The sequence below is a fragment of the Anser anser genome (assembly GCF_964211835.1).
Source record: "Anser anser genome assembly, chromosome: 7".
In the NCBI taxonomy this organism is placed as follows: domain Eukaryota; kingdom Metazoa; phylum Chordata; class Aves; order Anseriformes; family Anatidae; genus Anser; species Anser anser.
The window spans coordinates 10,689,457-10,710,253 of record NC_139727.1 but is presented as its reverse complement, the minus strand read 5'-3'; the positions used below and the strand labels follow the sequence as shown (position 1 = coordinate 10,710,253).

Below are 20,797 nucleotides of genomic sequence, written 5' to 3'. Positions count from 1 at the left end.
AGGAGCAGAGAACACTATTCATGGCTTCACAAGCATTTGGAGAGGTTTTTTTTGAGCAAGCTGAGATTATCAGCCATGCCTCCTACTGAGGAATAGGGTGCTCAAACACCCAATTCCACAGCTGTTCCAGCTCAGTAGGGAGGGAAAGAAATCTCCACTCCTCCCTTAACCATTGCATTTCCCTAACAAATGAAGACTCCTAACTGGCTTCTGTGCAAAATAACCCAACTGCTCTGCGATTGCATAGTGCCTATGGGGGAAAACAGGGAACAGCAGCTCTCGGGGGGGACAAGAGCCTGGTCACAGCCTGCTGCATCCCAGTACCAGGGCTGCTCAAGGGGCTCCATGCATGACTCCTGGGGCTGTGCGTATGGGACAGGGAGCAGGGGGAGGGACCCCTGGGTGGGGGTAAGGAACAACATGAGCCCACTGTTAATGACACCAAGAGAACTAAAAAAAGGCTGCGGTACCCTCTGGAGTCACTGTGGTGCCTGACACGCAGGAACACCAATGCTCCGAGTACACAAAGCTCCATTTAAAGCATACCCGTCTCTTAACTGTTACTCTGCTTCGCTGAGGACGTTGAGATTGCTACCCCATGCCTAACGATTTTTCAACAACTTCTCCCCAGCTGTAAGAGAACTCACCTGCTGAAAGGGAATAGTGAAAGAGGGGTTTGCCTTGCTCAGCCTACACAAAAGCAGCTTTAACAAGTTCAGACAACTTTCACTATACCTGTTAGTTATCTCAGACTCGCTTGCTGCCACAGCATGGAAAGGTGCTGTAAATCTATCAGCAGAACTAGATGCTGCGACTGGCACAGCGAACAGATAAAAAGGTGCCTTTTGGGACAGCCGAGATCTCTGATGCCCACATCTCTGTAATAATTCTCCATGGGAGGACTGTGGCTTGCTAACCAAACCCTACGTTTGCAACTTGCTTTTACTTTTATTCCTACTGAACTCAGATGCACTTTTGGTCACAGCTTGAAGCAGCAACTTGATACTGATGGGTCACCGGTAAATTGTGACTGCAGCAAGTCTCGTAGATAAAGCACAATAAGGATATTCCTTACTTACAATTCAGTTTTGCTTTGGAGAGCTTGGAGCCATAAATATGAACACAAGCTGATGCTACCGGATGGCCAATGCTCTCTCTCTGTCTGAGCGCAGTGCTGCACCCAGAGCTGACTTCAAGTGCTCAGCCCCAGAGCCAGCTCCCTCGCTGCTGCCTCTACGGTTACCTTTGGTACCTCAAGCTAAGTATCACTGCATGCAAACAGGTTACGAACCAAAGCTTTTAATGGCCTTAGAAACAAAGCTACTGCAGGAGAACACACACAGCTCTGCCCCGAGGCAGGCAGTTCCAGGAAACCTGAGGTGACTGCAGACCAGATAACACACTAAGCTGCCTCATGAGTCAGCGTCGCCTTGAGGCTGTGGCATCTTTTAACGCAGAAGCTCATTCCTACATTATCCACAGCGCAGCTGAAGGAGGAAAGCCATTTGCTACAATTCACAGCTTTCCTACTTCAGCTAGGAGCAGAGAGCTCCTGGGTCACATTTCATTCCTGAAAAAGTCTCTAGCAAAACTACAAGATACCTTGCAAAGTTCCAGACACTTAGAAAGCAATCCTCCTCCGCCATCAGCCCCAGAAGTGGTCAACAAGCCTCCGTTGTTAAGCGCATAGGAGTACAAATCCTATTAAATGAGACCAAGAAGCACAGGAGGGGAAGAACCCTCTGATGCCAATGAGGAGAGAAAAAGCAGCCAGGAGAAAAAAAAACGTGCATTTTTCTCACGTCCCACTGTGTCCCACAGTACGTCCCACAGCTAGTACCCAAATCACCTTTCTGCAGTCTGCAGGTAGGACAACAGTTTCTCTGGTGGTACAGCCCTGAAAAGAGTATGCGCTAGGCGGTCTAACTCTTACACCACAACACTGATATGCAACCTACTGAAAGAAAGCAGAACATAAGCAAGGTTCAACAACATTGACAATGCCAGCGAGGAAACAGTCTTCTTTCCTTTATGCTACATCTAATTAAGTGCTGGCATGGAACACCTGCTTTGAGCTGGTAGCAAGCAAAGCTACCTGAGCTCAACTGTGAAAGCTCGTTAGCTAGGAAGCTTGCTATAAAAAGGTGGTCTCAGACCTCTCCTCCTCAAGAAAGGCTTCTTGACAGAGAAAGAAAGGTAGGTGCTAACGCTTTTTTTCCTACTGCCCTATTGTTTCTGTTTTGTTGGATATATCATAATTATCAAAAGCTTTGCATTAAGTTACCTACTGAGCAGTACAGTACCTTTCTTGCCTTTTTCTCTTATCTTTGCATTATCTCACACCTATTTAATTACCCTATGTAAAAACTTAAAGAGCTTTTATACAATAATTTTAACTACCAAATTAATTCACAAATCACCGTTCAATTCATCTGCAAAAAATACTTTGTACATGCTTTCACTCCTACACTGAAGAATGTGTAGGTGTATCACAACTCTCTATCTTGCCAATAACCTACTAATACTACTTAGGAAGGTAGAAGGGAATGCATTAATTATAAATCCTGTAATAGAAAACAAGAGTAGTACTTCTATTTCTTGGTTTCTGATTGTTGGCTGAACAAGCTTTAAGGTCCTAGAAGACCTACCTGTTTTTATAACCTAATGACAGCGGTCTTGCAACAGTTATTGATTTTCAGGTACAGCACCCAAAAACAACTACTTCTGTGTTTGTTACAAGTCAGGGAGCGGGGTCCACCAGCCCCTGCCCAGTATGCCTCACTACCATCGCACATCAGGAGACAATCAGCTCATTAGTTCACTTCCTCTCACCCAATTCCCTCATGACTATCACATCAGTCCGTCAAAGCTAAACTAAGGAACAGTCACTCCTTGTCTTACCAGCAGGAACAGCAAAGCATAGAAAAACTGCTGCATAAGTACCACCCTTTTTATTAATTACAGTATCCCTTTTAACAGCTTACCCTGAGCTGCAAGAGCGCCAAGCCTTGCCCTGTGCCAGCTGCTGCTCAGGGCTCTGGGTGTTCAAGGACTGCAGTGCGTAGCTCTATGGACACAGACTTTATTACGCGGCGCTGTCGGGGTGGTACACGCAACCCCACCGACCTGGCAGCGCAGCAGGTACAGCTATGGGACTCGAGCATGCTGTGGAGCTCTGGCCCAGGGCTAGCTGGCAAGCATGTCAGGGAGACTCTGTCTCGGTGGCCACTCTGCTCACTCGTGGGTCCAACAAATATTGCTGCCTCCAGCAAGTGGCTGGCAGGAGGGAAAGGGCCAGTCCAGCCAAATGGTGTCAAGAGGTTCCTCCCAACGTAGCTTCCTTCAGTTTGACGCTAATTGTAAATAAAATAGGAAGGGGCACCAGACAGGTCTTGCAACAGATTTGATTGGTGACTATGCAACCATGTCCTCCGTCCAGTGCTGGCTGCCCTGCTCAGAGGGACTGCTGGGCTATGGAGCCCTTCATGTGCTCCCAGTTGTTGTAGAGAGCGTAGAGGCCAGTGAGCGTCAGGCCTGCGATACCACCGCGTGCTATCCCACGTACTCCACCTGAAAAGAAAAAGATTAAAACTTGTTAGAGTTGCTTCCAAGAAATGGTTAACTACAGCAACTCCCAAGAAGTTGTCCAAATCCAGAAACATCTGAACACCAGTTTGCTTTTTTAGAGTGACCTTCCAGCAAGGGTACCTGTGAGACTTCCACCTTCCCATCAAACCAGCTCCCAAGCTCAGGAGAGGTCACTCCTGATCCTGACACTAATTCTGCTGGTATGGCTGCCTATCAAATTCCTGCTGACGTATTGGCACTGTGGTCTTAGCAAACCACTACAGAACAGTTGAGAGAGTAATAACTGACCACAACAGGAGCTGCTGTAGACATGACCTTAGGCACTAGAGTCATGAGGGCCATCAGACAGACCTTACTGCTGCTTTTGTGTTTTGGGAATTTTAAGACCTTGGGGTGGGGGGAGATGAAAGGGATTAACTGGCAAGAATTTACTAGGGCATACACTGGGTAACTTTTTCAATTTTTATTACTATTAATCTTCAAACTCGTCTTCCAAAGGCAAAAACTGAGTGACACAGACAAACATGTTTCTTAAAGCTGCTTACTCAAACCTTAACCTTCTTTAAGTTGTGAAGGTAAAAATATAGTGTGAGCTTGGCTACTACCAGCAGCCAGTAAACCTGACTGGAGCTGGGAGTCGGGTGGCATCACAACTCCATCTGACCCCTAAGAGAGCTGTGATGCACAGCGGCAGTGAAGGGAGACTTCTACTCTGCTGCTTTTGCTAAATAGCAGAATGTGTCTGTCTCTTAGGAGCAGGGAGCACCTTGGTCAGGTTGTGTGCAGTTAGCAGTGTGTTCTGGGAACACCTGGGCATATGAGCCTCCAACGCTAGGGAAACTTCACTGAGTTTTGATTCTGCAATGTTTACCAATCCCAAACTAAGCAAGTCAGATATGTGTACAGTATATAGGACAAGGACGGTTTCAGCTTACAGCTAGATAAAACCTGCCTGCTTTACTGGTAAAACTGAAGGTGGGATTCAAGCTGCTCAATCTCTGAAAGGAAATGCATCCCAGCAATTGGTGATTTATCCCCCCCCCCCCCCCCCCCCCAAATTATGGGCCATAAATTGTCTCACAGGATTGCCTTTAGGCTTGTAGTGTGGCAGGAAGCTGTTGGCTGCAGCTACACTGAGGCAGCCTTACGTGTGCTGCAAGATTAAATGGATTTCAGTGGAGCTGTTAAGGCAGTTTGCATTGCCTGGGCATGCAGCGAAACCAGGAAGCTGCAGAGGGAACAACTGTGCTTGGACTTGGTACTAGAGGTCACAGCTGGCTATGCTGCTTAGAAACTTCACTGCTAGACTAGTTGTGAGTTGGGTTTTTAGGGGTACAAGCCTAGCTGAGTTTGCTGCCCTAACTGCTGAGAACTCAACAGCTCTAGGCAAAGCTCAGAGCAGTAAGGAAAGCCGTACCACTGAGGTACCTACCTGCCTCAACCAGGATTTAGGGGGGACTCAAATATAGATGCCAGCTTTTCATAACTCATCCTCGTTTTGTTGCACAAAGCTTTTCACGTGAAGGGCTTGCAGCTGAGTACACAATGGTGTGCACAGGATTATCCAGCTGCAAACAGCTTCTGGCAAAAAGCCACGGATGACATTTAAAGGACACTTTGTGCAACACTAATGTGTGGGGTTACCTGTAAAAATACTAAATGCTCGTTACATTGCAGGGAAAAATGAATGAAACATCAGCCTGATTTTCTGCTGTTCATGTTAAGTAGCAGTTCTTCATGGAAGAAACTTCCAAAAGAGGGCTCCTACCCCCTTGAAGCTATACAGGGAAATGCATGAAATGTGAACATCCTCACAGAGCACAACGTAGTACAGGGCTACGGCTGTTACTGTAGGCCCTTTCCTTGACCTCTAGGTCCAATTTCCCTCCTTTCATCTTGAAATTGTATTCCTCCCATGGAAGAAAGGTAGACTGGAGGCTGATCAAGCCTTGCCTCAGGTTCTGGGAAGTTAGGGTTGTCTCCGAAATTTTTATTTCGGACAGCTGAGCCATTTTCTAGCATCCATACAGACTTGGACACGGTGCTGCTAGGATGGCTTCAGCATATGGCAATACTAACACCTTCCTTGTGCTATGAGCAGTACACCAGGTGATGATGGCAACCCTAAATCCACTTATAAAGTTTCAACCGCATAGGCCTGAAGCATTCTGTGGGTCCTGTAGGCAATTCAGGGTACCTCGGACTTTGCTGAAGATGTTTCAGTGGAAGCCTTTCATGAATAGAAAATAAACTTGTGCAGTTAATATTAGATGCATTACGAGTTAGTTTGGAAAAAAATCCAAGCAGGAACCACAGGAGAAATGTGTCTTACCAGGTTCTCTGTTTCTGCTATGAAGTTTTACCAAAAAAAAAAACACACCCGCCCTGTAACTTGGTCTCTGAGCTACCCACAGTACATTTAAAAAAAAAAAAAAAGATTAAAGAAAGAACTTTCCTTTCCATAACTGGTTAGATTTGCATTTGAGTAAAAACCTCCAGGTCTGTGGCAAACATCAAACAGTAATGCACTGCAGAATGCAGCCCAGTCGCTGGGCAGGAAATGTTAAGCCCTCTGCGAAGATTACCTTGTGTTTAAAAAAATAAAATTCTCCACTCCCATCTCAGCTGTGTTTCCATGATAGACCAAGTTCTCACCCCTCCTCTGCAGTCACCTTCTGCAAGCCTCAGATACCAAGTCTGCCTTGATAAACCCTGCTAGAAATGTGGTTATAAGCCTCTAATCTTGCATGTTGGAGTAAGATAACTTGAAGTTCCAGCTGACAGACACTTGTGAAAGCAGGTATTTTTGAGATCGGGCAACTTTCACAACAGTTGAGAAGCTATGGCTTTTTGAAGAACCATCTGATGCTCTCTAAATGACAACTCAGTTTGCTGCTTGGCTGTAGCTGATGCACCCTTTCACCACGGAGTTTTGTCCCTCTTCTGTGCCTGTGAAATGTTTCAGAGTAGAATGCAATGACTCCACACTCTAATGGCACAACTTTGCATTTCTCATGGCAGGAACCACTTCTAACACTGAATTTGACTCACAGTAAGGAAAACCATGACCTACGTCACATAACAAAGACAAAATCTTTGGTTTAGGACCTTACTGCCTCTATTTTCAGAACGTGTTACTTCACTGTCACTTCCCGAGATGTTTAAAGCAAGAACATCCAATGGTGAACATTAGAAATACCTTAACTGAAAACCCAGACTCTTATATTTATGCCATACAAAAGAACTGTGACAGCTAAGACATGATTAGCTTTCCCTTTCCCTCCGATACTCAGAATGCAAACAGCTTCCCTTCCTTTAGGGATTCTAGGAACAAAAGTATTTTTAAAATGACTTAAAGGGGTTGATTTTCCAGATGTACAAGGCAACCTCAGCTTTGCTTCCAAATTGAAGCACAGCGGTAGCTAATCGGACCCTCTGAACCTTCCGTCAGACATTTGTTTGAACATCTGTGGGTGGTCCCATTTCAGGAGAAAATTCTAGGAGTATCCTTCTGCTGCCCCATGGGAGTCATTTAATGAGTTATTTATTATTAACTCATTATTATTGATATTAATATTATTATTATTATAACTCATTATTATTAATGAGTTATTATTATTAACTCATTTAATGAGTTAATTATAAGTGGGGGCCAAGTCTGTGGGTTCAGAAATTACCGAGGAAACTGTAATAATTTTCCTTTCAGAAACAAGAAACATTCCAGAGAAACATGTTCTATTTTCAAACTGCTGCAGCTCAGACAGTACCTCAGTTAAAACACAGAAACAAGAGTCTGAAACTGGGAAAACTTCCTGTAGCAACCATGGTGTGAAAACCACACTAGGAAAAAATGGAAGAATTTACCATTTCATTTACAAGTTCAGAGCTATTAAAGCTGTTGAAGTTGTATGGCACACAATAGAATTCCATGTTCTTACTGAGTGAAGCCAGCAGCACTTGAGTTACAGGAGACCAGTGCAGTTACTGTAAAAGGCAGCGCGAAGCCTGCAGATCTCTGGAGCAGCGAGAGCTTGGTTTGTTGTTTCTGCTTAGCAGATCTGGTCTGAAGGCAGCACTGTACTCAGTGGCCACGTGTATTGTTGGACACTAACTCTCAAGTAACAAAAAAGGCCTTGACAAGCTGTTACCTTTAACATCTGCTTGGACTTTGCCCTTATCTTGCTCTCTTCTTCAGACCTGAATCAAAATCCTTTCACTAGGCACTATTTGATTAATAGTCCTATAGACTTGTTATGATGTTAAAGGAGGTTTTAACAGAGGCTCCTCATTTGTTAAGTGGCTGACATAAAGCTTCAAGTTCAGAAGCGAACCACTTACTTGATTTTCTCCAAATAATGCAGAAAACTAAGATATCCCAGTGCCATACTTGAAGCAGTTTGCAAACAGCTGCTTTCCCTGTCTTCCCTACCTCCCCAAACAAAAATGAGAAAAGCCTGTCTCGCCGAAAGAAAAATAGATTGAACCCAAAGGGAAGATACTCTTATAGCTCTAGATGTACTTAGCTTACCCAACTGCCCTCAATTCCTACCTACTGCAGTCACAAAACTGATCCTTAGCTGTCTAGACTTTACTGCTAGCAAAATAATATTTAGCCTTTCTTAATTAATTCGTGATATACTGACTCTAAGAGTTGTGTTCTGAGGTCTTAAAATGACAACTATTGCCTTCAGTTATTGCCAGCATGCGTTTCTCTTCAGATGGGAACCATTTTATACTAAATGATGTACCATCTGCTGTGCAAAAGCATGAGAAATCCTATCAGTTTCCTACTGCACAGAAGTACAGTAAACAAAATAATTTAATTAGTCCAAAGGACTAGTCTGGTCTTGCTCCTATCTCCTCTGCTGTCCAATGGAAAAAAAAATCTAAGAAAAAGAACAGCTACGACCTGCGTAATGCTCAGATAAGAGTTAAAGGTTATTTAATTTTTCTGTTCAGTGAACTCCCTGTCGGGAGTTTGAGTAAGAAACCACTGCCTGTCACCCTGGGTCAGACCAAAGTCCCACCTGGCTCAGTACCTTTCCTCCTGACTGATCAATACTGTGCGCTTGAGAAGGCGGGTAGGACCCTTACCCCCCTGTACCTTTGTGACATGACTGGAATCACGTGCATCATCGTGATGGGTGAGGGGGAATAAGAGTGGCATAGTGCACAGGGACAGGCATCTCTTTGGGTTTTGCTACTTCCAGAGTCTAGCACAACAATGAGAAAATGAAAGATGCTTGATTTAGAAAAGAGCTTGAAAAGGTACGCAAGAGCTAAATATGTATTTGTTCAAAGATGTCAGTACTAACAGACCTTCATTTCTACCTTGGTTTGAAGCTGAAGAATAAAGAGTAACATCTGATTAAAAGGAAAAGCCATCCTGGTGGACTTAGGGAATCAGAATTCCATTTAGTCAATCCTGTTTCAGTTTTGCTATGTTGCAACACTATTTTGTATGCCACTGACAAGAGAACACAAAGAATTTTCTTTCATCCATCCCTTAAACTCTAAGTTCTGGATAAAAGTTTGGGCGTGAGCTTGCAGCGTAGCTTTCATGAAGTGGAAAGTCTAGTGTAGCCAGTTAGCGCTGTACTTCGGTAATGCTACATTTGGGATAAAAGCTAGCAAATAATCCTAGTATTAAATTTCACTTCCAACCCATGTGAAAGCTAGAGGTGTGCTGCCTCCAGGTTCCTCTAACTAGTTCTGCTTTCAACACATCTGTTAACCTAAGCCATGCCCGAGATGGGTTCCACGTTAATGCTAACTGCGGGGAGCTGACAGCGTCTGACTCACTGCAGGACCATCGGAAGCCCTGGGGACTGAGCTGCTTTACTCACCTGCAATGGGGGAACTTTCAGTGACTAACCCTGCTTCCAATGAACATAGGAGGGCAGAACTTCAGTCCTCACTGCAGGTTTTTTTTAGTGCTTCTATCTTTGTGCACAAGCTGTGTGTGTTAGGTAGCTTTGCACAAAACTGCTTGCAAACTAATGGCTATAGAGTGTGGGTGCCTCAGAAAGCCTTTGTTCTGGTTTTATTTGACTGCTAGCATTTTGGTAACGATTAACACCTCTGCCAGAACAAATTGTGAAAACTGGGACCAGTTTGGGGCAACAAATCTCAACCTTCAAGAAGTCTTTTCTTTCTGTCCACTCATCTGCCCTCACCAAAGGCTTCATCACTTCAGTTTCAGAAACTCAGTCTCAGGAAGGCTTTGTATTATACACAAAAGGGGATTTTTTTTTTTCTGTGCAGCAGGATTGCTGATGTTTGTTCCATCAGTGCTATGTTTAAACACAGGCTAGGAAGTCATAACAAAAAAGTTGGTTTGCTTTATACAGTTTCTTTTTAAACACATTCCTTATCTCCTTACAAAACAGAAATGATGGAAGTGGAAAATCTGAGTGCTTGAACACTGCCTCTATCAGCTCTGTGTCCGCCCCTTTTGAATTACAGAATAGCCTTGATTTGATAGGGGGTGTTTGTGGGAGCTTCTAGCTGTCACTAAACTAATGAGGGGTTTATAAGAGAAATATTTCAGCTTTCCAATTTTTCTTTTTTAATGCCAATATAACATGGCATTCCACGTAACACAATGATTACAAGCTTAATATACACCACAGACATGAACTGATCATCTGCATATGGCTGTAAGTATTTCAGGCTTTTTAGATGCAAGTATTGATGCTGGGTAAAGGCATAGCTTTTAAAAGGAAGCTTTACCATACTGAATTAGGAATGGTACTCTGGTATAAGGTGACAGGAAAGGAAGCACGGGAGAACAAGCAAGACGGGTAAAACAGAGAAGGGGGAGAAGAAGAAAATAAGATTGGAATGCAGCTCTTCAAACAGATGTAGGTATCTTTCTCACTTCCAGTATTAATGCTTTACCTTCAAGATTACTTTGCCACTCAAATTCCCTGTATATGGTGAAAATGCATTTTAGTTCCTGTGCACTGCAGTTCGTAAGTAGGAGGCATACTTGAAATACAATACTGTAACGAACACAGACTTATTCACTACGTTTACCTTTATCAGCGTGATTATTACCTCAATAGATCCTGTGTTACAAAACAGAAGTCCCACTGTGCTCGGGGAAGGAATTTTTTTGTCAGATGATGGCATGTGACAGGAGTACTTATGCATGGTTACACAGCACCAAAAGACATTGCAGATCATGCCACTTCTATGCTTCTGAAAGGCACAGGGGAAGCTTCCTCTGGAGTGCAAGGTGGCAATTCTCCTCAAGGACAACTTGCTACAGAAAGTGTTAGACTTCGATACTGCTAACCTATCCTGCTGTTGTTAGCAACCTGACACATCGCTCATGGAATTCCAAATAAGTAACATTACAAGAGAGTTATATGCTCTTGCAAGGTTAAGTGCACAAACTAGCGCTTATAAGACTGCTCAAGCCAATTACTTCTGCTTTTAATTAGGCTAGGTGTACAAGAAAATAAGATTTCTCATGCTCTCTTTTTCTATATATAAAGATGACATTCAGGAACGTTTCTAAGACACTAAGGCTCACTAAGGTATGCAAAAGCACACAGGTTAACTGTAGAACTATCTCCTCAGTAACATACAACCTAACTTTTGAGATGCTTAAAATTCATGTATTTTTTTTCTCACAGTAATGTCAATCTGTGGTACCCAGTAATCCTCTTAAAAAAAAAAAACAAAACACATTTCTCCAATTGTTGAGCCTGGAATGTGTGTTAACAGAAGCTTTGCTGATGCAGTTCAGGCCCCCTCTTCTGCAAACAATTTAGTATTCATCAGCCAGCTAACCTTAAATCCATGCTGTTCTCAAATAAGATTGTTTGCTGGTCTCGATCACTATGCAAAGACTAGAGTCCTACCATAAGGCAACAGCTGCACAAACAACTAAGTAATATCTTTACAAATATATTGATTTTTCTGCATATTTGAATGATGTGAATCTGTAAAAACTCAGGTTTACCAAAAACTTTTCTCTTAATTTTTTAAGTATTAAATTTGAATTACTGTGGTTTTTTTTACCTTCCTTGCAAGTGATTTTAACTGACTCTCATTTCAATAGTAATTTTGTCTCAAATTATTTAGGATTGCACTGGACAAATATCAGCATTTCATGTAGGGTTAGGGGAGGCCACAGTCTCACCTTATTTTAATATATCTGATTGTTGCTTAGCCTCAATCTGACATCATCAATCTAAGTTTTTTTTTCTTTTCTTGCATAAATAATTTCAATTAGCTGAAAGAAGACACTTAACTTCACTGAATCTAGCAAACAACTGAGACATAACCTAGATGTTTTTCACGCAGCTAAGACTACTGATGGGAAACTTGCACTTCATACAACTTCTTTTTCTTTCAGACTTGCACAGCCTCTGAAAGCCTCTCTGTTTGTTATATACTGAATAAACAGCCTAGTGTTTACTCAGATTTATAGTGAGGTCATAGAAAATGCGTACCCAGCTCATTCTTAGCCACGTTTTTCAGGTATAGCAGGAATAAAAATCAACACTCTCAAGTCTGCTAGTGGATACAAGGGAATGGGAATTGAAGGGTAGACTTGGGGTGGGAGGTGAGGAATACACAGACAACAGCCTGACTGCTTCAAGGCGAAACCTGCTACAAGTGACATAAAGCAAAAAGCTACATTCCAGTTCTGTACCTAACATACCATTTATGACATTTATCTCAATTATCACAACAAGGCAGTATTTATGAAAACTAACAGTAATCCTAAAAGAGGAATAAAGAACAAGAGGAAAACTAGAAATATTTTGTCACTCTACCAGTGCTTTTGTATAGCATTCCTGTCAAGGTTCCAGCAGCTATGGTATTCAGGTCATCTTCTGCACCTCGTGTTTTTTCAATGACGACTCCAAATGCACTGTAAAGTAGAGCTGGAAAAGAAAAGCATTAAAAAAAATCACGTTAAAAGTCCCATTCTCTGAGACGTAAGGGTTAGAATTCAGGGTCAGTGCAACTACTTAGAGTATGCAGAGATTCTTCTGTTTTCTTAAAGGGTGAGAATCTTCTACCAAATCCTGTCTGTGGTTTTTATTCCAGCCCTATTTGTTTCCACAGATGATCTTTCTTTCTCTAGCTGTAATTTGGTTATAAAGTATAAATTAGTACTAGACATCATGAAAAATGCTACCTCAATACCCAACAAACAGATGATCTAGAGTACTGACAGAAGCTTAAGCCCATTTTCCTAGTTCCAATTGTTTTAAAAACCTTCTGAAGGTTTAACTCTGTACTGCCAGGCTTTATATTGCTCTCTGCATGACACTACTAAACTCAATGTTTTCTACATAAAAGGATAAATTGTTACCCACATACGACCAAGATGCAATGCAAGTTTTTTAGGTGTAGTGTTCAGATTATGGTATCAAGGACTAGCCAACAATGGCCTACATTTCCCGTATAAATGCTTATTAGATTGCATAGGATTGGACATATACAACTGCTTCACCTCTGCCTCATATGAGAACTTTGTCCCGAGGCTTGGGAGAACTCTGAGGACTGTCCCAAAAGGATTACAGGGAGAAATGTATGGGTTTCCAGTATGTATGCATATATAAACTAGGCTTCCTGAAGAAAGGAGAAGCTCCCCCATCCACCCACAAGGAATCCTGTGATATAATTATGCTTCATGATTACAAAGAACAGGAGAGTAGGTCAGTGTCTTAAAGTGAAAAAGATACTGTGCTACTTTCAGCCCTTGTCCTCCAAGAATTAAAATCCTTACTTCTGCTATGAATTCTTCATAAGCAACTATATTAAAGTTAATGAGACAACAGCATCTTTTTCATGCAGCATAGGCCATGATATTTTCCTTGTCTTAGTAGCGTGTTGTATAAACAATGAGGGAAAGGAGGAGCCACATTAATACAGGTGTTGCTACCTCTGCTTAGGAACAGAATGACAAAAATTGTCAGTAGGGACAAAAGGAATTTGAGACACAGAAATGCTGCAGAATTAAAATCATATGCAAAAATAATTCAGCTTTTTTCAAAGATATCTTGTAACCAGGACAAGGAAGAGCTCAAATCAACTCACAACATATCAGTTTTGCTTAACCCTGTGACTTGGGAGCTCATGCTTTACAAGGAAAATAACAATTTGTTACTGGAATGCACAAATATCTTCTTGAGTAATCTTTCTTCAAACACAGTTGAAAAAAACAGTTAATGTGTCACTTACCCATGAACCTTGAACTGCAGTGTCCCTGCATCTCGTTTTTCAGACATGTTTTTATTAGAGTTGAAATAGAAAATCCTCACCCCAGGCTCCCCCCCAAAAAAAGAGAAAAAACTACTAGGCAATATGCATCTCCTGTGGAAATTGTCATGCTCGCTGTAGTCCAGAATCCCACCTCTAACCGTGGCCTCTACATTATGCCTCAAAAGTTGATGTCTGAATTAAGAGTCAAGCTAATCTACTCTTTACAAATAAAACTGAAAATAATGTAATAAATGCAACTTAGCCTGTGCTTTGTATTTTTTCAAAATTAAAATATTTCTAGAATGGATTATGATATGATTTAACTTGTTTTAAAATATCAATGATTTTTCTTCCATTACTGCTTTATGGTGTAATAAGTCCCATCATTAGTCTACTTCAAAGTAACTTCTTTTCATCAGTTCTTTCTCCTTTCAAAGTAGCTGAGCCTCATTTGTTCTTTTAAGATTGGGGAGCAGGAGGGGAATATAAACCAAAGAGCTCATGTTCTCTAGGGCATTAGTTATTCCATTGACTTTTATGAAGTTCTCTTAAGTTGTTTTTCTGAGGCAAGTTACATAATTCCCCCCTCTCCCACTCCCCAACCTCAGTCTACAGAGAAGTTTCTTTCTCACATCAGGCTTTTGATTGTTCTTTGCCCCTTTTTAACCAGTATTAATTTAATCTCAGTTATAAGCAACGTTTAGATCTGAAGTGGGGTAGAATCATACGCGATTTTACTGCCTAAGCTCCCACCATAAAAAGGATAGATCTTTGTAGTTGCTATCACGTTACTTTCACAGAACATTTTGACTTTTTAACTGGAGACACACATTAGGCAATTGCTCATATGACCAAAATCTTTTTAGGTTGTTAAGGTTACTTCAAAAGGATTCAAATCATGTTTTTTGCCTTAAGTTGTAAAATTAACTAAAACTTAATAACGAATAAACATTGCCTACAGTTTTCAGTTATTCCTGTTATTCCATAGCAAGAGTTCTTGTTTCTAATATGCTAAGACTATTGTTTTCTAATTACAGGCTTCTGGCTACTTGTGCTTAAAACTCAATTTTGGCCTTTAATTTCCTTTCCAATGTCTGCTGAAACACCCTCATGTCCCAAAGAAAAAGTTGCCTTTTTTTTTTTTCCTGGGGGAAGTCATAAGGAACATTTAGAAGGATACACTTTGCCTTCAAATAGTTACATCTTTATAAATTATTTTCCCATAAAATAACAAGTTCACTTACCCAGAGATCCCAAAGTGTTGGCCCATAATGCTCCTTGCCTTGTCACCATATTTAGAATTCTGTAAGGGAGTTTAAAAGGTATTAAAAGCTTTAGTACTCTGTGTTTACATTGAAGGAGTGTCCAAAGCCATTGAATTAATGCTATAAGGTTTAGAACGCCAGGTGTAAAGTGTTTACACATTTATTAATAAAACTGGAAAAATGAACTAAAAAGCCCTCCAAAACAAAGCAGTGCTGAGAAGCACACAACTTGGTAGTACAATCTCTATCACGCATACTACATATGACAGTGGATGCAATACTCGAGGCAAATATTTATTCCTGTCAAGTCTTAAGAAGAAAATCTTTCTTTCAAGTCAGACTTGCACCATACCAAGAGTCCCATCCCTTCCCTACAAATGACTTTCTAACCTTAGTACCTTGTTTGTTACGCAGTGACTTTATGTAGCTATTGGGAATGACTGATATGCTTATGCTGATTTAACTGGGTAGAAGAGCTCCAAGAAAGCTAGAGTGCTCTTCCAGAAGGTGCAAGCAAAACTGGCATCGTGTGTCAGGGAAAAAATGGAGTAGATATCAAAAGCAAGTTTGAAAAAAAAAGCACATCAGGAGGAAAAGAGGCAGTCCTTCTGTGCTTCCACTTGTCAAAGGCAGCACCCAGCAAAAGCAAGGTACCCTGAAAATTTCTGCATGTATGCTTCCGGACTAGCACTAGAGGGATAGCAAGCCCTTAGCACACTCTCATGGAAGCACAAGGCCACTTCTCCTTGGTTTCAGCTGTCTCCAGAACGGTGACAACAGCCAGAAGAAGTGACTGACGTTTATCTCCCAGCAGTGTAACACCATCACAGGCACTGCGCTGCCCTGGACAGCTGACTACCACTGGAGCTTAGTGTATCATTTAATGCAGTGAAAGTATCACGCACTGTGTTCCTTCTGATTTAAGTTCATTTCTTGCTACTTTTCCTCTTTTATAACTTTCATTAGCAGACACAGGCCATTTCTGAATGTGGTTAGATAATTAACTAAATGATTATGGAAAACTTTACTTTGAAACAAGAATACCGAAGAGACTGGGGTATTGATAATTTCATTCTGATTATAATCCCCAGTCCTTTTTTGTCAATATTCCTAAAGTTTAGAATTGATGAGAAAATTCTAACTTTAACATCCATGACATACCATCAGGTATCCGATGATGGGGGATTAGTAGCAAAACTCAAATTTCAAAAAAAGCATACATTAAGGATAAAACTTAAAGGAAATCTAGATATGCATGTCACCTCCCTGCCTCTGATTAGGAAAACATGGAACTTAATACACTGTTTCAAGACGATGATGACCTTCAAGGTGCCTTTTCCCTTAAAGGGCAAGGACTACTGAACAGCAGCTTGGGCACTGACTGCCACCTGCTGGGCTGGAGCCATCAAAGTCACACTTGACAACAGGTATTTGTCTGACTCAGCTCATTATGAATGCATAAGATACAATTCTGTTTATCTAGAACATTACAAAAGAGATATAATTCTAGTGGAAATACTTTGGTTCAATACTTTAAAAAGAGCACAGCTAGTTCAAACCGTACTGTGAAATACTGAATTCCTCCTCTAAAATGCCCTTTTCTGAAGTATTTTGGAAGAATGAAAATGGTTTCCCCCGGTTATTTCACTTCTCTAGTTTCCTGTGGCTTCCTCACAGCCACTTGTTACCTTAGTTGTGTCTAAACTGCCAATGATTCTAGGAGTAGCATACTGCATGAAAAACGTGTTCCCAGTTTTACTGCAATATTTCAAAGTATCAGAGAAAGTGACAACATGGGAATGCCGTGAGTGTTCATGGAGGCTGTGATCCAGAAAAACCTGTACCATGCAACACTTGCTCAGTAGCACACAGTTATGTCATTTCTAATGCAAATCCAGGCAGCCGCCCTCCCCCTTTTTTTTCTTTAACTCTTTCTGGTTTTGAAAAGTTCAGGAATGCAGAGAACTTGCTCTTAAATAAGTGGGGAGGGGGAAGTAGCTCAAACCAAATTGTATTTCTTCTGGAAGTATTTCCATAAGTCCAAGTCATAAGTGTTTTTATATGTTGAAGTAGATTTCCAGTAAATATTGAAGTAGTAACCTAGTCTCAAATACTAAAGGTAAGTCAGAGAACATACCAATTGTCACTAAATGAGAACAAAAACCTTGAACAACTTTATAACTAAAAATGTTTCATAACTTAATGTAGACAAATACTGACTTTCATTTGCCCTGACTAAAGACACAAAAAATACATTTATTTTTGCAACCTATTCAGATCTAACTTTGTGCAAGCTAGAAGAAAAAACTTTGTACTAAGCTGAACTTTGTATTTTGCAGTAAGGCACTTACTGTACATTTCTAGGTTTTGACCATGCCATATTCTGAGTCTCCTTCAAGCCAAGTCGCAAACCGTTCAGTGCACCAAACGCTGCCCCTAGTTGCCAGAAGAAACAAAAAGAACAGCATTAGAAGCAGGCAGAGAATATTCAAAGTGTAAAGTTAAATAATTGTTTATATAAGACTATGCATAAAGATTGCAGAAAGAGACACTTAAGATCTCTAGTTACTGCTGTAATCAGTGTCATCTGGACGGCTGGGAAAAGTAAAAACATGACCACTTACCTGTCATGCAACATCCTCCAATGGTAAAAAAGGCTAGCTCAAATCTACCCCGAGTTTTGTTGGCTCCTGTAGGCAAGATAAATTCATCTGTATCCTGGTGGGGGAAAACAAACAACTTTGTATTTTTGAAGTGTACCTGCTTTAAAATGTAGCCCACTATTTTTTTTAAATGCATGCAATGCACTAAAAGAAAAGCAGATACAACAAGTATTTCTGGAAACCTGTTGTCTACGGTAGCATTCAAATGGAATATGCAACTTATTTATTTTAGCAAGAACAGAAATACTTCAAAACTATAAACTGATTTGAGTGCTCTTTCTTTTCCAGATATCATAACTTTATAGATGGCATCAGGCAGCCAAGAAATTCATATTCTGTGGTTTTTTTACAACTATTTGTTTATTTATTATTAGCTTTAAGCAGGCAATACAAGACCCACTGTACTTTAAAGGCCCTCCTCTTCTCTGTGTAGTGTTGTTCCTCTCTGAGCAGCCTATACTGATGCAGTAATGCTTTAAGATTTCCCACTGCTTTGACATTAAAGGGAAAACTGCCTTTGTACTGTAGAAAGTATTTGCCTGCACTCAGATATGTGACCTATTGTGAAGAAATGGAAAAGAAAAAGCAAAGAATGCATTCAAAACTAGTGATGATCAGGCATGAAAAATGTGAGGTTGGTAGTTTTTCACTTGTTGTCTTTCTTCCATAGGGACAAGATTGTGTTCTTATAAAACTAATTAGTCTAAAGAGATGAACTGATAAAGAAACTTGCTGCTAATTAGCATGTGGTAGAGGTATGGTCAGCCAAAGCACTTCTTTCATTATGAGACACTAACAAGATGCGCATGTGTTGATAAGGTGTTTAAGCATTAAAATCTTTTTTTATGCTTCTGTGCTTTCTAGTCATGGTATTATTCATCCCCTTCTTAATTGGTGCATCACCACAACAACTGCAGGCTCAAGTAATTTCATTCTAACTAGTTTTCTTAGTCCGTACTTGGCACTAAGGGTGGATTGTAATACAGATGAACATGCAGCTTCTAAAAGTGTGAATATAGTATTAATAAACTGAACCTGTAATATATTTAGCTATATATTTGGAGAAATGCAGTGTATACACTAGTTAGCAATTTGTCTACAGTTTTTACTATTCTCCAGAAAGTGGAGACTGAGCGATCACTGTATGTAATGTTTGTTTCTGCAGAGATTACAACCTAGGAAACCCATCCTCTAGTTCTGTGGCAGACTGTTGTGCCCATTTACAGTGGATGCCTGATGAAGTAAACAAAAGCACTGCAGAAAATACATTGGTTTGCACCTGCATTAATGAATTAACAAAGAAAGTGGGTTTTAAGGTCACGAGTACCACCACTGTAGCATTCATTATGGCCAGCATTCCTGGCCTTTAAGGGCAGGATCAAAATTTAAAATTGTCAACAAAAACATTGCCTTTCCCTGGGAGAACTGTTCACTCAGTGTTTTGAAAGTATAGTGATGCTCTTTAAATACAAGAGCTAAATAAGATGACTTTGGTGGGTATTTTGGGAAGAAGTCTAAATCTCTTGGTATTTTTTTCTTGACTACTCAACAACAGCAAGCAAGATAATTGTGCCAGTGAATCCTTTTCAAGCAGAAGCATTTCCCTTGTTGCCTACCATTATAGGAATGTTATGTTGTAACTTTGACTAGAACAGCTTTTAGTGAAAGAAATAGAAAAACAGCCCCCACTACCCCATTCAGAGCTTTCCACTTACAAAAGATGCGGTAACCCAGTGTACCATGAAACAAAAGGCTCGGATTAGCAGATACTATGCAACTGTTGACCTTCAGTGCTACTTCTGCAAAATTTCATGTTCACAGAGAATATAAGCCATATATAAATAAAATCATTGACATGCATCCTTATTGGATTAACTTGAACATTTTCAGCCTTTGGTAAATATTGTTGAAAAAGGAAAACAATTTTTAAATACTTTTTTTCTTATAGTGGATTGTATGCCATCGTGTTAATTAATATGAAGCTGTTAGTGCAATAGCCATGTTATTCTGTAGAATAAAACCCAAAGTTTTACTTCGTAATGGCTTCATTCCAGCTGAGAAGTGACATAGGAAAAGCAGTGTAAGATTTACGGCTGCTGTGATGACAGCACATATCTTTACAGAGCCTGTATCAGGTTTTGGCTGAACATCGCTGTAAACTGATTCAGCTCGCCACAGTACAGGATGCCAACCCATGTGCACTGGAGAGCTCCTGGCTGCTGTTGCGGGTTGGATGGGCTCAGGGGAGGGTGCGCAAACGCCTTGACTTGTGCAAGGAGTGCTGGGCCTGTATGCCTGGAGGGGCAGAGAAGGGGAAGCAAGGCCTCTTCTGTTCAATAGCAGCACGCTGACACAGCTGTCTTACCTATATTAAATTTGGTTTTCTTCTAGATGCTACGGCACTGTAAGCTTTTAGTAGGAACAATGAAAAAAAATCATTCTTTCAAAGGCTGAAGATGGGCATGCATCACAGAGCACTGCGGGCATTTTGAGGTCCTCGCACGCGACCGCCTCGCCTCGCCTCGCCACAACCACGCGCTGTGCTCACCTGCACGAGATACCTGGGGTCCAAGTTTAAGTACGGGGACAGGGGGCTCATTCCCGTCACTGGAAAAAAAAAAAAAAAAAAGAAATACTTGGTCACCGCGGCCTGCCATCACTTCCCACCCGCCCCGTTAGCCGACAAGGGCTGCCCGGCGGGGGGCGGCGGGTGCGGGCTGCCTGAGGCCGGGCACCGAGCGCCCAGCGGGGCCGGGAGCCCCGCACGCGCCGCGCGGGCTCTGCCTGAGGGAGCGGGCGGCGCCATCTTGAGCCCGGCACCCCCTCGCCCCCCACCCGGCCGTGCCTCAGGGGGGCAGGCGGCCGCCCGGCTACTCACGGGGCACCCCGGCCAGGTCGGCGTGCGAGTACCCGGCCCCGCCGGCGCCGAAGAGGCCGCCGAGGCCGCTGCCCTTGGAGTTGCCGCCGCTGCCGCCCTCCATGGCGCCGCCGGGCCCGCGGCCGCCGCTGCCGTAAAGCCGCCCCGCTTTGCGGCCGCCGCCGGCGGGGAGG

The 20,797-nt window shown here is 41.8% G+C and overlaps 1 protein-coding gene across 1 annotated transcript; it reads right to left on the bottom strand.

Moving 5' to 3' along the window:
• Nucleotides 1-2,936: 2,936 nt before the first annotated feature.
• On the bottom strand, nt 2,937-20,784 carry TIMM23B (translocase of inner mitochondrial membrane 23 homolog B). Its single transcript, XM_083845349.1, has 7 exons — nt 20,625-20,784; nt 20,295-20,353; nt 17,708-17,801; nt 17,435-17,519; nt 15,063-15,121; nt 12,381-12,491; nt 2,937-3,570 (listed from the first exon to the last, which is right to left on the bottom strand). Exons 1-7 carry the CDS (start codon nt 20,725-20,727, stop codon nt 3,455-3,457), a joined length of 627 nt encoding a protein of 208 aa, XP_083701475.1. The 5' UTR covers nt 20,728-20,784; the 3' UTR covers nt 2,937-3,454.
• Nucleotides 20,785-20,797: the final 13 nt, after the last annotated feature.

What these genes read in the sequence shown, in the direction of transcription:
- TIMM23B (XM_083845349.1), bottom strand. Translation starts at nt 20,727, where the DNA reads ATGGAGGGCGGCAGCGGCGGCAACTCCAAGGGCAGCGGCCTCGGCGGC. An exon ending in TGGAGGATGTTGCATGACAG is followed by an intron (nt 17,520 to 17,707) that starts GTAAGTGGTCAT and finishes TCTGGCAACTAG; the next exon opens with GGGCAGCGTTTGGTGCACTG. An exon ending in TCAAAACCTAGAAATGTACA is followed by an intron (nt 15,122 to 17,434) that starts GTAAGTGCCTTA and finishes ACTCCCTTACAG; the next exon opens with AATTCTAAATATGGTGACAA.